Here is a 19,699-nt window from a genome sequence, read left to right as displayed (position 1 = left end):
TGAAGAGGCACAATAGAATGGTTGGAAATAAGAAAATCAATTCAGTTCTTAAAAAGCTTTACCAGAGTATGGAAATGCATTTGGTTATAAGAATCGCCAGAATAATACCATGATGTAGAAGGTTAAATTATAAAGACATGCTTAAGCGCAGCTGTACTCTTGGGGTGTGACTGCACACGGAATCTAACTGAAGCATTCAAATGATAAAGGATGGGATTTTGTACAATCAGGACCTGACTATACAAGGTTGAAGTTGGAGCTAAGGAACTCTGGAAAGGAATCAGTAACCATCAGTAACCACCCAACCGCTTTCCCTATAGATATTGTCATCAAAATATGAAACTTCACTCCAAGAGGTTATATCAGGGCAAGTACATTTTAAGACCTAGAGATTAAAGCAGGTTAATTTAGTGCAAATGTAATTCAATGCTAGAGCAAAGGGGCTTAATAACCTACTTCTATTGCTGAACCAGGTAAACAACATCCATGCAATTGTCAAACATTACAATACAAGAGAAAGAAAAAAACGACATCAAAGAGTAACTGATCAAATCTAATCTAATTTTAATTCGTTGTTAAAATTCTGCTTTGGAAATGTCGAAATGTCGCAATGATCCTCAGAAAAATCAGGAATGTGTTTTGGAAGTGACAATCCAAAGCATTACAGGAACATTAAATCTCTTCTAGTTTTAGTTTTACAGATACAGTGCGGAAATAGGCCCTTCGACCCACCAAGTCCACGCCGACCAGCGATCCCCGCACACTTACACTATCCTACACACACTAGGCACAATTTACAAGTATACCAAGCTTATTAGCCTACAAGCCTGTATGTCTTTGGAGTGTCGGAAGAAACCGGAGGTCTCGTAGAAAACCCATCCAGGTCAAGGGGAGAATGTACAAACTCCATACAGACAAGCATCCATAGTCAGGATCGAACCCGGGTCTCTGGCGCTGTAATGCAGCAACTCTTTATGATTCAATTATATCATTTTAGATAGAAGTAACTACTTGCTCTATGACAGATGTCAAGGCTTCTACATGCCAAAGGGTCAACATCCTTTAGTTCTAGGATATCATCCACTCAACTTTCATGTTTAATAATTCTAACAAGCATCTGCAAAGAACAGCAGATGCTGGTTAATACACAAAAGAATAAACCATTTGCATCACTTTTTTTTATTATAAAGTGTTATTGGATTTGTAATTTTATGTTTCAATTTGCATCCTACTTGGGTCAGCTGTCTTATTTATTTGCTGATGCAAATGTTCATGCTTTGGGAGAAATTTGGCTCTGTCCCAAGTGAATCTGCCAACACTGAACTCAGCTGTGCATTATTCACATTTGCAACAATCTGAAGAAAGGTCCTGACCTATCTATGTCTTCCAGAGATGTTGCCTGATGCAGTGAGCCTTACATCAGTGGTAAGTAAGCCGTTGCAGAATCGGGTTTTATGCTCACATGTAACTGATTAGCAGTTGCCAGTGTTATGCAGGTGAGATAATGTCTCACAAATCTAATTGAATTCATTGATGAGGTAACAAAAGAGATCGATGTTGTCTCTATGGACTTTAGCAAGTCTTCTGACAAGGTCCCGTATGGCAAGCTAGACCAAAAGGTTACGGCACAAGGAATATGAGGAGGAGCATTGATTAATTGAATCCAAGATTGACTGACTTCTTCGAAAACGAAGGTCTGGTGGAGGGGGTTCAGATTGAAAATCTGTAACTGGTGATGTACTAGAGATCAGTGCTGGGTCTATAGTTGTTTGTAATTAAAAAAAAACTTGGATGAGATTGGAGAGAGCTCATGATCAATGAATTTATAAAAATGGCAGAGCAAGTTGTTTGAAAATGCAGCAGGACATAGATCAGCAATAGGGCACAGCAGTGAAATATGGAATTTAATCCAGGTAAATGAGAGGTGATGTACTTTGGCAGATCGAATACTGCAGGGGCATACACAGTAAATGGCGGGGGCCTTGGAAGCATTGATGTACAAGTTTATATATCTTGGGACGCAAGTCTACAACTCCCTGAAAGTGATGACATGGGTGAATAGGGCAGTGAAATGGGTATTTGGCAAGTTTGCTTTTATGGACCGAGACATTAGTGTATAAAAAAAAGACAAAGTGCTGGAGTAATTCAGTGAATCAGGCAACATCTCTGGAAAACATGGACAGGCAATGTTTTGAGTCGGGACACTTCTTCAGACTGAAGAAGGCTCCCGACCCAAAATGTCACCGTTGAATGTTCTCCAGAGACGCTGCCTGACCAGCTGAGTTAGTCCGGGAATTTGTATCTGTAAACCAGCATCTCCAAATTCTTGCATCTCACATTAAATGTAATAGTTAGGTTATATTACAGCTGTACAAAACATTGGTTAGAAAGCTCTTGGAATATTGTATACAAAGAGTACAGAAAAGATACACCAGGAAGTTGCATGGAATGGAGGGCTACGGTTACAAGGAGACTCGGTCACGGTGGTGCTGCGATGGAGTTGCTGCCTTACAGCAAATGCAGCACCGGAGACCCGGGATCAATCCCGATTACGGGTGCTGTCTGTACGGAGTTTGTATGTTCTCCCCATTACCTGCGTGGGTTTTGTCTGAGGTCTTCGGTTTCCTCCCACATTCCAAAGACGTACAGGTTTGTAGGTTAATTGGCACGATAAATGTAAAAAATGTCCAGTATAAAATTGTCCAACTTTCAGTACAGTCCCTGGTGGACCCATTGGAAGTGATACCAGGTACAAGGTACTGGATAGGCTGGGTTTATTATCACTGGAATGTAGACGGCCAAGGTTAAATGTTTACATAATTGAGGGGCATAGTCAGAATCATTTCTTTTCCAGGATATGGGGAATCTAGAACTAAAAGGAACACTTAAAAAAAATTTAACTGAGGGATATGTTATTCAGAAGGTGACTATCTAGGAAGGACCTTACAGAGGCAGATACCGTTACAACATTTAAAAGGCATTTGGATTGAAAAGAAGTAGAGTGATAGTGGCCTAACACAGGCAATGGGATGTGTAGATAGGCATCACAATTAGCATGGACGAATGGGCTGCAAGGGTTCTTGTCCATGCTGTCTGTTTCTATGAACCTCTCAATAATCAAACTACAGGCTTGACAATAGTGTATCTGCATCTTCATAAGCTGAACTTTAATTTATTGTCCACTCACTGAAGCATTAAAAAATTGGCCCTTACCTTCACAACACTCTCCACCACTGGAAGCCATGGACTACTTAATTAACCTCAGGAGCAACTCACCAGAAGAGGTAGTCATCTATTATGAAATTCACCTTTGGTTTCAGAGCTCAAGCAAAGCCTTTGAGAAAAAGAAAAGTCTTCTAAGACCCAAAGTCAGGATTGAACCTGGGTCTCTGGTGCTGTGGGGCAGCAACTACAAGCTGCACCATTCTGCCACCCTTTCAATCTTTTTTACTCCAAAAGTAACTCCAGCTTCTCCAGTCTAACCATAAAACTTAAGTACTCATCCTTGGAACCATTCTGATAAATTTGCCTGGGACAATCTTTCTAGAGATAATCAGAATCAGATGAAATACATCAGCTGTGGCTTGACCATCTATATTACTAAAAGTCTGATCTTGACCACTTCCTGTTCTTCTGTATATTGATTTTAGAAAAAACGCTGCCGCTTACGCTGCCACTGATTTTTGGCCATCTTACTCAGAGAGTCCCCCTCCGCTGCGCAGGATAAGAGGATTTTTCCAATCGATTAAAAATAAAAGAGTTATTAGTGTTGTAGTGTTGAGATTCTCTCTCCTGAAGGCCACGGCCCTTACGGAGGGACTATAAAACCCGTAAGTGTTGAGTGCCTCAGTCAGTCTCTGCAAAATGGGGGAGCGAGAGGGTCACGTCTCTCAGTCTGAGCTGTGAATAACACTGAACACATGTCTACTAAAGTGTGAGTGGTTTTACTGACCTGTCAGTGCCCTTAATGTTGTTTGAAAATATAGTTTGGAAATGCTAAAGCTGTGTTGCCTTTGGTTTGGAAATGCTAGAGCTGTGTTGCCTTTGGTTTGGAAATGCTAAAGCTGTGTTGCCTAATTAAGGTTGCCTTGCCTAATTAAAGGTGCCTTGCCTAATTAAAGGTGCCTTGCCTTCCATATAATTAAAAGTCTAATCTTGACCATTTCCTGTTTGCGCTTTATATAAATTTTAGAAAAACGCCACCACATACGGCTGTGATTTAGGCCATCTTACTCAGTCCCCCTCCGCTCATCAGGTGCCGAAGATTTTTCCCATTGATTAAAAATAAGAGTTATTAATGTTTTTAAAATGTTGAGATTCTCTCTCCTGTCAATCACGCCATGAAGGCCACGCCCCTTCTGGTGGGGGGGACCTATAAAGCCCAGAAGTGTGGGCGTGGTTCAGTCTCTGCAAGATGGAGGAGGGAGAGGTCATGACTCGCTGTCTTCAGTAGCCTTGCACCCTGCTTGAAATGGTATGAAACTGCACTTGAATTTGGTGGCCTTGCACTCTGCTTGAAATGGTATGAACCTGCACTTGAATTTGGTGGCCTTGCACCCTGCTTGAAGTAGTAAGAAACTGCATTTGAATTTGGTGGTCTTGCACCCTGCTTGAAATGGAATATCAAGGAATAGTCGTGAGTCAACTGCCAGCCCACCAGCCGTGAGTGAGCTGCCAGCACAACAGGCTTGAGTGACTGTGCCCGCCAGCCCAATAATCCATTCCAGTCCCTTCAGCCCACAACACCCATACTAGCGCTCCAGAAAGCCACCCCCACCAATATTTGAATTGGTGGAGAGCTGGAATATTGCGTTGGGGGACCAGCCCTCCCGTGTGATGCTGGACCCAACGGGTCCCACATAGTCTAGTTATTTTATAGAGGTTTAATAAAACTTAGCTTTTGAATTCATATGTACATTTACTACTCTCCAAATACCATTTGCTTCGTTTAACCCCTCTCTCGAGGTGCTTTGCTATCTTCAATGATGTATCTGCATAAGCAGCCAATGTGGGCACAATGTTCCATTGGATATATCATTTAATGAATATGGCTCTCTTTACTCTTTCTGCCACAGCATATCAACTGATACTTCTGAATTAAATTTAATCTGCCACTTGCTATGAGAATGCAGGGTGACATGGACAGGTTGGGTGAGTGGGCAGATGCATGGAAGATGCAATTTAGTGTGGATAAATGTGAGGTTATCCACTTTGGTAGCAAAAACAAGAAGGCAGTTTATCTAAATGGTGTCAAGTTGGGAAAAGGGGTAGTACAACAGGATCTGGGGGGTCTTTGTTCATCAATCAATGAAAGTAAGCAGTGTTCAAGAAGGAACTGCAGATGCTGGAAGATCGAAGGTACACAAAAATGCTGGAGAAACTCAGCGGGCGCAGCAGCATCTATGGAGCGAAGGAAATAGACGACGTTTCGGGCCGAAACCCTTCTTCAGACTGGTGGGGGGTGGGGGGGAGAAGGAAGGAAAAAGGGAGGAGGAGGAGCCCGAGGGCGGGGGGATGGGAGGAGACAGCTCGAGGGTTAAGGAAGGGGAGGAGACAGCAAGGGCTAGCAAAATTGGGAGAATTCAATGTTCATGCCATCCGGACGCAAGCAACCCAGGCGGAATATGAGGTGCTGTTCCTCCAATTTCCGGTGTTGCTCACTCTGGCAATGGAGGAGACCCAGGACAGTGAGGTCGGATTGGTAATGGGAGGGGGAGTTGAAGTGCTGAGCCAACGGGAGTTCAGGTAGGTTATTGCGGACTGAGCGGAGGTGTTCGGCGAAACGATCGCCCAACCTCCGCTTAGTCTCCCCGATGTAAATCAGCTGACATCTAGAGCAGCGGATGCAGTAGATGAGGTTGGAGGAGATACAGGTGAACCTTTGTCGCACCTGGAACGACTGCTTGGGTCCTTGAATGGAATCGAGGGGGGAGGTGAAGGGACAGGTGTTGCATTTCTTGCGGTTGCAATGGAAAGTGCCCGGGGAGGGGGTGGTATGGGAGGGAAGGGAAGAATTGACAAGGGAGTTGCGGAGGGAGCGGTCTTTGCGGAAGGCAGACATAGGGGGAGATGGGAAGATGTGGCGAGTGGTGGGGTCATGTTGGAGGTGGCGGAAATGGCGGAGGATTATTTGTTGTATTTGCCGGCTGGTGGGGTGAAAGGTGATGACTAGGGGGAATCTGCCCTTGTTGCGAGTGCAGGGATGGGGAGAGAGAGCAGTGTTGCGGGGTATGGATGAGACCCTGGTGCGAGCCTCATCTATGGTGGCGGAGGGGAATCCCCGTTCCCTGAAGAACGAGGACATTTCCGATGCCCTGGTGTGGAACGTCTCATCCTGGGAACAGATGCGGCGTAGGCGGAGGAATTGGGAGTAGGGGATGGAGTCTTTACAGGGGGCAGGGTGGGAAGACGTGTAGTCCACATAGCCATGTGAGTCAGTTGGTTTGTAGTGTATGTCGGTCAGAAGTCTGTCCCCTGCGATGGAGATGGTGAGGTCAAGGATTGGTAGGGAAGTGTCGGAAATGGTCCAGGTGTATTGGAGTGCCGGATGGAAGTTGGTGGTGAAGTGGATGAAGTCAGTCAGTTGTGTGTGGGTGCAGGAGGTGGCCCCAAAGCAGTCGTCAATGTAACGGAGGTAGAGGTCGGGGATGGGGCCCTGGTACGTATTGAACAAGGATTGTTCAACGTACCCGACAAAGAGGCAGGCGTAGCTGGGGCCCATGCGTGTGCCCATAGCTACGCCTTGTGTTTGGAGGAAATGGGAGGAGTCAAACGTAAAGTTGTTGAGGGTGAGGACCAACTCCGCTAGGCGGAGGAGAGTGTCAGTGGCTGGGTATAGGTTGCTCCTCTGGTCGAGGAAGAACCGGAGGGCTTTGAGGCCATCCTGGTGGGGGATGGAGGTGTAGAGTGACTGGACATCCATGGTGAAGATGAGGGGGTGAGGACCTAGAGAGTTGAATGCGCGGTGGCGGCGGAGAGTGTCTGAGGTGTCTAGAACATAGGTGGGAAGGGATTTGACCAAGGGGGATAGTATGGAGTCAAGGTATGTGGAGATGAGTTCGGTGGGGCATGAACAAGCAGACAATGGGTCTGCCGGGAGAGCCGGGTTTGTGGATTTTGGGGAGAAGGTAAAAACGGGCCGTGCGGGGCTGGGGAACGATGAGGTTGGAAGCTTGGTCGGGCAGGGCGTGGGAATTGATGAAGTCGGTGATGGTGCTAGATATGGTGACCTGGTGCTCGTCAGTGGGGTCATGGTCCAAGGGTAACTAGGAGGAGGTGTCCGAGAGTTGGCGCGTGGCCTCAGCTTTGTAGAGATCGACGCGCCAGACACGGCACCTCCCTTGTCGGCTGGTTTGATAACCCAACCTGGGTTTTTGCGGAGTGATTCAATGGCAGTGCGTTCAGGGGGGGAGAGATTGGAGTGAGACAGGGGAGTGGAGAAGTTGAGGCGGTTGACGTCGCGGCGGCAGTTCTGGATAAAGAGTTCCAGAGCCGGGACGTTACGAGAGGGGTTCCACGAGGAGGGGGTGCGTTGGAGACGGGGAAAAGGGTCATCATTGGGGGGCGAGGACTCCTTCCCATGGAAGTGCGCTGTGAGGCGGAGGCGATGGTAGAAGCGTTCCAAGTCATGGTGGGCACGGAACTCATTGAGATGGGGACGGAGGGGGACAACATGGGAGATCAGTACAGGATGAATGGAGGGCATCAGTAAAAGATGAATGGGGAGATCACTACAGGATGGATGGGGGGGTTCGGTGCAGGGTAAATGGAGGGTGGGTCAGTACGGGATGAATGGGGGGATCAACGCAGGATGAATCGGGGGGGGGGGGGCAGTGCAGGATGGATGGGTATGGGGGGTCAGTACAGGATGAATTGAGGGACCAGTATAAGATGGATGAGGGGAGTGGCGGGAGAATCAATGCGAGGTGGATAGGGAGATCAGTGCAGGATGAATAGATGGGGGTGGGGGGGGGGGGGGGGGGGGTAGTAGATGGGGAGGGGAGCACAGGGGATGTCAGTGAGGACTGAATAGAGGCGGAACGGGGATCAGTGCGGGATGCAGAGGAGGGGTCTCAAGATAAGGGGGGGTGGAGGGGCGCGTACAAGAGAGAGTGGAAGGGGCCGAGGAGGTGGGGAGGAAGGTCGGACAACATCGCCCCACAACCTTGGCCGTCCCTGTCCACCGCCAAAGGGGGAGGCGGTTGGGATCTCCTCGTCACCGCCTCCCCTCCTCCGCCAGCCAACAGCAATGTGCGGGGGCCGAGCGGTGCAGCTGCTTCAGACGGCGGAAGGAGGCCTCCCCCTCCCTCCCTCCTCGGCGTGCGGGAGGGTTTGTTTTGAAAGCGCCGTTGGCAGAATGGCAAGCAGCGGCCGCTATCAGGGCGGGCGGGGTGCGGGAGGAGGAAGAGATGGAGCCGCTGTCGCGGCTGCTGCTGCCGTTGTTCGGGGGCCGTCATTCGCTCCGACCCTTCATCACCCTGCACCTAGTATCTTTGCTCTGCAATACAGCCGCCGCCGACACGAAACGTCACGTTCCTTTTCCCCAGAGATGCTGCCTGACCCGCTGAGTTACTCCAGTATTTTGTGTCAATCTTCAGTATAAACCAGTATCTGCAGTGCCAAGCCGGGCAAAATGACTCAGCGTTTATGTTGCCTGGCAGCACTTTGGATGGTCATTGGCACCCGGGCAACCGTTAATTTCGAGCCCTGGTATTGTGTGCCGTTTTGGTCACCCTAATTTGAGGAAGGACATTCTTGCTCTTGAGGGAGTGCTTCGTAGGTTTAATTCCCGGGTTGGCGGGACTGTCATATGCTGAGAGAATGGAGCGGCTGGGCTTGTATACTCTGGAGTTGAGAAGGATGAGAGGATATCTTATTGAAACATATGAGATTATTAAGGGTTTGGACACGCTAGAGGCAGGAAACATGTTCCCGATGTTGGGGGAGTCCAGAACCAGGGGCCACAGTTTATGAATAAAGAGTAAGCCATTTAGAACGGACACGAGGAAACACTTCTTCACACAGAGTTGTGAGTCTGTGGAATTCTCTGCCTCAGAGGGTGGTTCTCTGGATACTTTCAAGAGAGAGCCAGATGTGGCTCTTAAAGATAGTGGAGTCAGGGGATATGGGGAGAAGGCAGGAACGGGGTATTAATTAGGGATGATCAGCCTTGATCACATTGAATGGCGGTGCTGCCTTGAAGGGCCAAATGGCTTACTCCTGCACCTATTGTCTATTGTTTGCCTATTCTGCTAATCTATGTTTTCCTGCATTCTATCAATTTACTCCTCACTCTGCTGCATTTGCAAACTATGTGCCTGCAAATGTTACTTTGTGCACCATTGTCAAACGCATGTTTGCAGCACAGGCCTGGTGTAAGAAGGAAGCACAGGATGCTGGAAGCTGGCAGCTTTACTCTGAACTGTTCTGAGTTTGATGTTAATGGATAAGCATTCATAATTAAGTGAAATGTGTCCAATTCAATTTCTAATTTGATTCTTGACTTTGGAGAGTCAGGCAAGTTTGTTAGGAAGCAAAACAGTTACCATGAGTTTTTTTAAACTGCAAACATAACCTGAACAGCACCTGCAGAATATAGATCCTCTGACAATAGAATGGCTATCTATATTACGAAGTCTGGTTGATTTTTGGCTTGGAAGTAGGTTTAAATTCAACTGCCTTCATCCTTCTTAGTGGTTGACGCATTAAGAATGGTAAATAAACCTTGGAAGTACCACTAACGTCTGAAACCAGTGCCCAGGTCAATAGTTTCTTGAATAACTCTCAATTCTATTATCACTATCACCTAAAAGAGGCACGGGAGTGCATGGAAACACGACAGAAAATTCCTCTCCAACTTTCATACCACATTGCGGTAAACTATTGGCTTCCATGTCAACAGTGGGACCATATCCTTGAATTCCTTATCCAATTGTATTGCAAGCATTTATTTTGCATGGATTGCAGCCATTCACATCCAGGTCGGTTAGAAGAAGAGGTGGAGTTGGGAGATAGAGATAGATGGAGTCAGGTTGGGGGAGGGGTTTGGGTGGAGGGGGAGAATAAAGGTGAAAACAGCCTGGAAGGTGATAAGCAGAAACACAAAGGCTACCATTACTACAGCACATTGTTGAATCTCATTTAAAGCGTCAGAAAGTATTGAGGAAATTGCATTGATTGTGGATATTGGTGCAGTGAAAAACAAGAACAATGAATACTTTCTCTTTGATGTCAGGGTGTGGGTGGACCAGAATGTGGGGAAAAAGATGTGATGGAGAGTATTATGAATACAAAGCTTAACGTGACCCACTTGATCTTAAAATCATATCTGTACAACACAGAAACAGGTCCTCAGTCCAACCTACCCATGCCAACCACAATGCCCATCTATACTAATCCTCTTTGCCTAAATTAGGCTGGTATCCCTCTTTCCTCTTCAAGTACCTGTCCGGACGCCTTTTAAACATGGTCATTATGTCTGCCTCCACCATTTCCTCTGGCAGTTAGTCAGTTTCATATATCCACCACTGAGAAAAAAATAATTTCTGAAATTTCTTCCCGCCCACCCTTACTTTAAACCTATCTATCTATATTATATAATATTAAAACTCTGTGTGTGTCTGGCTGGCTGTGTGTGTTTCTGACTTGTGGCTGCCTGCCTTTGATTCGTTGCTACGCCAACACCCGACCCCCTGATTTTTCCCATTTCGGTAGATTTTTCAATCCTCCCCCCCCCCCCCCCCCCCCCCCCCTCCCCGCCACTCACTCATTTTGTCACCTCCTGCTGGCCAGCGACCATAACGGCTGCTGGTGCCCGCATCTCGCCTCAAAGACGCCATTTAAAAACAGCCGCACTGCTGATTCCTGAGCCGCTTGAATTGGACGACCACGTCTCCCGTGGGGGCTACAGGTAGGGAACGGCTGCGTTGGGGGAGCAGACCCAACGGGTCTGCACTTGGTCTAGTGTCCTCTATTTTCAGTCTCCCCAACCCCAGAAAAAAGACAAACTGGCCCATCTTAGACACCCAGAATTGCATAGAATACTTCAAAATAGAGGCTTAGTTCCAGTTTGAAATCTGCATCACCGAGAGTTCTGCAAAATATCATCTATTAGTAATTTCATATTTGTAATGTGCATCTATTTATAAACCCCAGTAACACAAACAAGAGATTATGTAATCACAAGAGCACTGGAAAAAGTGCTTTCTTTCACACATACAAGTTCAACAAGATCTTTACTTCATGGTATCTGGTTTCAGTGGCTAAACTTCTTCCTTAATACATCTAGCCCGAGATGAAGCATATTAATCTCTACCACCGTTACCAAGATGGAAAATAGCTTTCTGTTCCTAGCTGCTAAACCCATGTATATGGCTGCAGAAAAGATAAATGTGATAAAAAGATTAAAGATCTGCAAAGAAAGCCAAATGTGAATGACAGTGAAAATGATTTTGGGACAAATTTGATTAGAATACATGACTAAACTTCAGCATCTAAAAGGGAATGGACTAATTAATGACAGTTAGCAATGGGGCAGGTCATGTCTTACAAACTTGTTTGAGATTTTTGATGAGATGATAAAGCTGCTACGGGTAGGGGCATGGATATTCATAAGTTCTAGGAGCAGAATTAGACCATTCTTCGTAGTGTGGAAACAGGCCCAACTTGCCCACACCGGCCATCATGTCCTAGCTACACTAGTCCCACCTGCCTGCGCTTGGTCCATATCCCTCCAAATACCTCCCTCCATCCAAACACACATAGAAGAGAGGATAGTAGATACACAAAGGCTGCAGTAACTCAGTCGGACAGACAGCATCTCTGGAGAGAAAGAATGGGTGACATTTTGGGTTGAGGCCCTTCTTCAGACCCTCCAGAGATGCTGCCTGTCCCAGAGTTACTCCAACATTTGTGTGTATTTTCAGTGTAAACCAGCATCTGCAGTTCATTCCTACTCAGATAGTAGTGGAGGGGTATTGCTTGGCCTGGAGATCTGTAACTGTGATGTTTTGCAGGATTTTGTGATATGTGATGTATATAATTGACAGATGAAAATGTAGATGGATTAGTTATTCAGTTTGGAGACACTACAAACATTTCTGGAGTTGCAGACAGTGACAGAGGCTGTCAATGGATTTAGCAGGATATAGATCACTTACAGATGTTGGCAGAGAAATACCAGAGGTAGTGTAATCCAGCCGAGTATGAGATTTTGCACTTTCAGGGATCACATACAAGGAGAATGTTTACAGTTAATGGCAAGACCCTTAACTTTGCTGCCGGAAAGTAGCACAAGTTGATAGAGTGGTAAAGAAGGCATATGGTACACTTGACTTCATTAATCAGGGCAATGAGTTAAAAGAATCAGGAGTAATAAGGTAGCTTTTTTAAGGCCGCATTTGAAGTGTTTATTAAGTGCCGTTTTGGTCGCCCCATTAGAGGGAAGATGTGGAGGTGTTTTTGAGGGAGGAAGTTGATTATCATAACGCTGCCTGGATTACAGCATATTAGCTTGAGAGTTTGGACAAATTTGGATCATTTTCTCTGGAGCAAGAGGTTTAGGGGAGACCTGTTTGAAGTTCATAAAATTATGCAAGACACTGATAGGATTGAATGGCAGAAACTATCGCTGGGTTGAAATGTCAAATATTAGAGGGCATATCTTTAAGGTTATAAGGACAAGTTTGATGATGTGCAGGGCACGTTTTTTTTAAAACACAAAGTGGTGGGTGCCTGGGATGCATTACCAGAAGTGGTCGTGGAAGCAGATACGATAGTGGCATTTAAGAGGCTTTTAGATAGGAACATCAATATATAGGCAAGAGTGTCTTATTGTCCTATGTCACAAAAAGGAACAAATAAATGTATTTATTCTAGCAGTACATGGAGCACATGCATACAGAAAGGATTAGTTTAATTTGGCATAATGTAGGTCAATAGATCTGTGCTGTGTTGTATATAAAACATACAATTATACGATCAAACAAATGGCTAAAATTCCAATACCTAGGAGTAAAATTTAGAGTGGAGGCCTAGATATTTTGTGAACATTATATGGTTCGCCATTTCCTTGGAGATATTGTTTTTCTCCTCGGAGAGGTAAATCTTTTAATGGAATGCAAAAGCCTTCCATTAAAATCATCCGTCCATTTTATTCTGACCGATTTATAGTCATAGACTAGATATTTTTTTCAGTTTCAGATAAGTTAAAATTATAAAAACTAAGACTTAAAACGGGTAACGTTGTCGTTTAAGCAAATTATTTTTAAAAAATACATAAATGTTGGAAGTATTCTGCAGATGCGTCACCATTTGTGGAAAGAAACGGAGTTAACGCTCCAGGTCGAAGACTTCGTTAGAAATCGATCTACGAGCCGTAAACAATTTTCAAAGAAACAAACACCCGTTCCTCAAATTCATAAATGACACTGTAAAACATTTCGATGAAAGGTCATCGACCCGAACGTTAAGTTTCCTTCCTGCTCCACAGACGTTGCCGCCGGCCGAGCGCTTAGTTCTGGCATGTTCTGCTGTCTCCAAGCAACATTTGCCGTGTTTTCTCGTCCGTTACTGTGACACCGTCATCTTCTTCCGTTCCATGCACCGGAAGGGTTCGTTATAAAACCCAGTGGGGGGGGGGGGCGGAAAATAAAACATACCCCGACACGATTTGGGAATAAAGTTATTCTTCGACAATCACACGGGGAATACCAGCCGCCCCCGCTCCGGTGCAGTGTCCCCCCGGGGGCCCCAGACGCCGCCGCCGCCGCCGCCGACAACAACAACGTGACGCCATGCAAGTGAGGGGCGCCGCGCCAACACGCGGAGGGCAGAGTGAACGAGAGGCCGCTCCCCGCCCGATCGGCGACCGACCCGACTCGACCCGCTCCGCTCCGTCGGTCAGTCAGTCAGTCGGTGCAGCTGACCCATCAACTCTTCTTCTCCTCCTCCCCCCCCTCCTCCTCCTCACAACGGACCACTCCCGCGCCATTAAAAGTAAAAATCGCCACCGTCGGCCTCCTGGAGACTGCGCGACTGTGAGGGTGGACAAGGAGCGGGCGGGCTGGCGCTCACCTGTGCGGACGATGCGATGCGATGAGGTGAGGTGCGGTGCAGCGCAGTGAAGTAAACGGGCGGCCCAGCGGACACGGTCGCGGCCAGCGCTCGGCTACCGGCCAATGTGCTCACAAAGGCCCGCGGCTCACGTGACCGCCTCAACCCCGCGCCGCCGCCGCTGCCTCAACCCGCCCTGCGTCACGTCACCCGCCTCCTTAGCATAACCCCCAGGATTCATTGCGCGACCACCAGAGTCAACAGGAATGTTGTTGAGTTAATGGCGTCCACAAAGAAATGCGAGTAAAGGAAACAACATCTTAATGGTCCGTTTGGGCTATAAAGTCGTATGTCTCCGAAGTCATCTTGGTGATTTTCTTGCAGTGGTTGGTGAGTTATTTGGACAGAACAGTGATAGAGATTTGTCAAAAAGGAAAAAATCTCTTCTATCATCAAGTGCAGAAGATGCAGTGCACATGTTGGTTGTCTTGTCTTAAAGGAACCATTTAGGCTGTTTCACATAACTGATGCTGAGGTCAAATGATGAAGGTGCATTGAGATTGAGCACTGTTTATCGGCATAATTTTGATAATTGATTTTTTTTTTTAATAATAAAGGAACTGACTGAGATATTTATAACTACCAGAAGAAAAAGACAGGATTTTTACAGCTGGATGTTTGACATGGATGGCATCTCTACAAATTAAAGCAATTCACTCGTCAACAATTCAGGCTGCTAACCTTTCAACTGAACCAAAGGGTCTCATCTCAAAACATCACCTATCCATATTCTCCAGGGACATTGCCTGACCTACTCCAGCACTTTGTATCTTCTTCCAACGTTCCTCCAGAACTGGTCTCACTTTTCCAGCCTAATGCAAGGGTACCATCCTGAAACTATAACACTTTATCTCACCATTGCTGTGCTCTGACACAGTATCTTCAGCAGTTACTGTCTATACAGTACAGCCTCTATTATGGAACTCTTTATAAGATTTCAGCTATAACAGACCAAATCGGTCGTAGACCAAGTTCATTGTCTCATGGAATGGCCGCTAGGTGGTTGGAGAAAATCTTGTCTCAGTCTGTGTTTCCCGCCACTCAGTGTCAGAGCATTGTTGTGCACTCACCCTGTTTACAGTGTTTAGTCACTTTTTGCTTTAAATTATCATTGCGGTGATTGACCATGGCTTCCAGAGAGAACGGTGGTGTAAAAAGAAAGCGTGTTAGCCTAAGTGTTAACCAGAAACTAGAACTAATAAAGAAGTTAGAGGCTGGTGCTACGGTAGCGCACGTATGTGAAGAATATGGTGTGAAAAAACAAACTGTGTCAGACATACGAAAAGCAAAGGACAAGCTTACTGCATTTTCACTAAAGTTCGGAGTACCTTCCACATCTAAAACTTCCTCTGTTGGTGGAAGGAAGCACATGAGAGTTGCACAAGATAAAGATCTTGAGGAAGCAGTCTACACGTGGATCATGCAAGAACGTTCCTGTGGTGTAAACGTCCGAGGTTCGGAGATCCAAAATGCAGCAGCCAAACTAGCCAAGCATATGGGAGTGGAGAAGTTTCAAGCTACTGCTGGGTGGCTATGGCGATTTAGAAATCGCCATGGCATGGTTAAAACGGTTATTCATAGTGAAGCTGCCAGTGCACCAACAGAAGTAGTGGAAACTTTCAGGACGGGGCTGAATGATGTAATCAAGAAGGAAGGTTTTCTACATTCCCAAGTGTATAATGCAGTTGAAACGTGTCTGTTTTGGCGGTCACTCCCTCGCAATACCCGAGCATTTAAACGTGAAACTGCCCTACATGGCCACAAATTGAACAAAGAGAGATTCTCAGTGTTGTGTTGTGCAAATGCAGATGGTATGCATCGTCTACAATTAGCTGTTGTGGGGAGATCAGCACGCCCACGGGACTTAGAAGACATAATGCGCCAGCTGCCAGTGCATTATTACAACTCCAAGAAAGCTTGGTTTAATTTGCACATTTTTAGTAATTGGTTTTTCACTCATTTCATTCCTGCTGTGCGTAAGTATCAGGAAGATGTCCTCAAACTTCCTGCAGATGAAGTTAAGGCGCTACTGATTTTGGATAACACGCCTGCTCACCCTAATGTTTACAAGGCTGTCAGTAATGATGGGAAAATTAGGTGCATGTACCTGCCACCTGATACATTGCTGATCCAGCCAATGGATCAGGGTGTAGTTGTAGCTTGCAAAAGACTATACCAGTGGTGGTATTTACATGAAGTTCTCGTGGTCATAAAAGAGGAGGAAGATTTTGTTGATGATACCCGAGGGATACCAAGACTCACTAACATCAAGAATTACAATCTGAAATCAGCAATATTCAACTTAGCAGCATCGTGGAAGGCTATGAAAATTACAACACTGGCTAATGCATGGAAAAAGCTTCTGTATAATGTGGATGCAGAATATGACTTTGAAGGGTTAGAAGTCAGGGATTTTCATTGTATCCTTCAAAGGGCAGGAGAGACTGAAGTTACAGAAGATGATGTTAGCACCTGGCTAGAAGACACAGAGGGTGATCCTGGGTACAAAGTTTTGCCAGAAGATGAAATAGTGAATGAAGTTCTCATTGGCAATAACAGAGATAACAGTGATGATGATGATAAAAAAACAGTGGATAATAAACCAAAACTCTCTACTGTACGAGATTCAATTGATACGATTATCTCCTACATTGATTTGTCATCACAACCTGATGTGCAGCCTTATTATGAACATTTTAAAGCATTCAGAGAGATTATTGTAAAGAAGCAGCATCAGCAGGGTAAACAAATGAAACGTGACAATGAAACTGTTGCTTAAGCTGTTGACCCTATCCCTCCTCTTTTACCACAGCCTTCTTACAAGTGTGTGGGGTCACAGCTAGTGGGTGGGTACAATGTTACAAGTTTATTCACAATGTTTAAAGTTTATCTACAATGTTTAAAGTTTATTCACAATATTTATAGTTTAGCATGGAAGCCCACCAAGTCCGCACCACCCAAAGATTGCCCGTACACTAGTTCTTTCCTATAAACCTACACGTCTTTGGAAAGTGGGAGGAAACCAGAGGAAACCCACGTGTCCACAGGGAGAATGTGCAAACTCCCCACAGACAGGACCCGAGGTCAGGATTGTACTTGGTTCTCTGGGGCTGTAAGGCCACAACTCGTAACACTGCGCCATTGTGAGGGGAGGAGGGGCAGTACATAGCCTGGCAAGTGACAAGTGGATGGGGGGGGGGGGGGGGTTGATATGCAGATGGTTGGGCACAGGTCAGAGATGAACAGACATAAGGTGTGTGTTAAAGAAGGAAAAAAGTGAGAATTGTGAAACAAATATAGGTGGAAGGGGAAGGAGAAATGGGTGTGAATCCAGGTGTGGCATAGAAAAGATGGTTGTCTGTAGGTTAGTTACCTAAAAATGGACAATTCAATGTTCATACTGTTAGGTTGTAAGCTACCCAAGTGGGATATGTGGTGCCCTCGTCAGAGCGCATGTCTGATCTCTACCTGCCCTTACCCTTATTGGGTTTTCTCCATCTTCCCAACATCCTCCTCTCTAAGGCAGAATGGTTAGTCCTCAGCAGAGACTTTTTCTTTGTACTCTTGAGCACACACCTCAAGTTCGGAGCCTGCCGTGAGTTGAGTTCTTCCGTTGCCTCTCTCTACAGGTTATTTCCTCTGTCAAGGAGTACTCGCTGCTTGGTGACCACCTTCTCTCATCACCAACATCCCTCCTCCTCATGGACTCCTCCCCCCACCCCCCCAGTAATCCACCCTCCTTGGAACTTTTTTATTTCCATATGCCGGCACGACATCAACTGTCTGGACTTCTCCACTCCACTTATCTCCTCCAATCTCACCTCTGAACGCACACTTTTATGCTTACTCAGTAGCAATCTAAACATTGTTATTAAACCCGCCAATGAAAGGGGTGCCATTGTAGACGGGCGAGCTGATCTCTACCGTGCTGATGCCAGGCTCCACCTCATGCCTTGCTCCTTGGCCATGACCCCACAGATGAACACCAGGCCATCATTTTCCAGAAAGCTACCAATCTGACGATATTCCCTCCACTGCTTCCAATCTAATCATGATCCAGCTTCTCACTGCCCACTCCTATCTCCTTCACAAAATCCATAAACTGGACTCTCCTGTCAGACCCATAGTTTTGGCGTGCTCCTGTCCCATTGATCTTATCTCCAAATACCTTTATTCCATCCTATTTCCCCCCTAGGCCAGTTTATTCCAACCTACATCCGAGAAAACCTCATATGCCTTTCAATCCTTCAATAACTTTCCATTTCTAGGCCCCCTCAGTTTCATCTTTACCATGGACATCCAGTCCCTTTACACCATCTCCCCCCTGTCGGGAAAGTCTTGATGCTCTCTGGTTCTTTGAACAGAGACCCAATCAGCTTCTCCTTATCGACACTCTGCCTGGTGGAACATGGTCTCACCCTCAAAAACATCCGACTCCTCTCACTTTCTTCAAATTACAGGTGTAGCCTCACACGGGGCACAACTTTGCCTGCATTTTGTTGGTGACATCAATCAATCCTTATTCTAAACGTACACTGGCACCATCTCCCAAATCCTTCTCTGCTACCTTGACGACCGATTTGTGGCTGCCTCCTGCAGCTGTGCAGAACACGTTGCTTTCATTAACTTTACCACTAACTTCCACCCTGCCCTCAAATTCATTTGGACCATCTCTGACACCTCGCTGTCCTTTCTTGATCTCCCAGTCAACATCATAGGACAGGCTAGCAACTGACATCTATTGCATACCCATCGAGTCAGTATTCCTCCCAACCTGCCTCTTGCAAAGAAGCGATCCCCTACTTTCAATTTCTCCGTGTCCACTGAGATGCTCCCTAGATGAGGCTTTCATTTCTAGGGCATCCAAGGTGTCCCCTTTCTTTAGTAAGCGTATTTTCCCCATTTCTGTCTCAGATGGGATCCCACACCCACGTCTCCTCTTAGTCCCGTAGTTCTGGTTTCGCTCCAGAGTTTCCCTGATCCTTGCCATTCACCCCACCAGCCTCCGCACCCAACTCTTCATTCTCCAACATTTCTGCCACCTTTAATGTGATCCCACCCTCTCCCCAGATATTTTCCCCAACAACTGTTCGAGATGTCACACCTATCCATATACTTCCTCCCTCACATCCAGCCAGGGGCCCAAGAAGTCCTTCCAGGTGAGGCAGAGGGTCAGGTGCACCTTCTCTAACCCTCGCCTGTGTTTCCGATGTGGCCTCCTTTACATCAGCAAAACTAAGCTGAGACTCGGCAGCCGTTTCGCTGAACATGCTAGACCTACCCAAGACCTACTGGAACTCCCAGATGCTATCCATTTTAACTCCCCTTGCCATTCCCATACTGACCTTTCTTCCTGGATCTCCTGCATTGCCAGACTGTTCCTTGTGTCTGGAGCATTTATGTGGTTTTTCTAGCATCTTCACATTCTCGCTTTAACCTATCCACCTGTTCCGCTACTTTTAAAGGTTTCCTCAAATATGTAACCCCCTTCTCTATTAATGTTATGCCTGTACAATTTTACCCGTAAAACTACATTGCTATTGTGTGTTTAATCAAATGTAAACTATGCAATCATTTTGCAGAAGAC

General features: G+C 46.1%; 2 protein-coding genes across 5 annotated transcripts in view; one reads left to right on the top strand and one right to left on the bottom strand.

Moving 5' to 3' along the window:
- The window catches only part of ubap2 (ubiquitin associated protein 2), a 120,510-nt gene extending 106,268 nt beyond the window's left edge, over nucleotides 1–14,242 (bottom strand). For 2 of the 4 annotated variants that reach the window (XM_033032046.1, XM_033032054.1), the window contains exon 1: nucleotides 14,074–14,181. The gene's annotated coding sequence lies outside the window, so the exon portion shown is untranslated. Of the gene's footprint in view, nucleotides 1–14,073 lie in introns of all 4 variants that reach the window. The other 2 variants (XM_033032060.1, XM_033032068.1) reach the window with 2 other exon arrangements.
- A 4-nt stretch (nucleotides 14,243–14,246) lies between these two features.
- tigd7 (tigger transposable element derived 7) lies at nucleotides 14,247–17,262 on the top strand. Its single transcript, XM_033032091.1, has 2 exons — nucleotides 14,247–14,442; nucleotides 14,670–17,262. The coding sequence occupies exon 2, from the start codon at nucleotides 15,239–15,241 to the stop codon at nucleotides 16,889–16,891; it is 1,653 nt and encodes a 550-aa protein (XP_032887982.1). The 5' UTR covers nucleotides 14,247–14,442; nucleotides 14,670–15,238; the 3' UTR covers nucleotides 16,892–17,262.
- The last annotated feature ends 2,437 nt before the right edge of the window (nucleotides 17,263–19,699 follow it).

Source organism: Amblyraja radiata, chromosome 1, assembly GCF_010909765.2.
Source record: "Amblyraja radiata isolate CabotCenter1 chromosome 1, sAmbRad1.1.pri, whole genome shotgun sequence".
NCBI classification, from domain to species: domain Eukaryota; kingdom Metazoa; phylum Chordata; class Chondrichthyes; order Rajiformes; family Rajidae; genus Amblyraja; species Amblyraja radiata.
The sequence above is the reverse complement of the archived record's forward strand: the minus strand, read 5'-3'. Positions and strand labels throughout refer to the sequence as shown.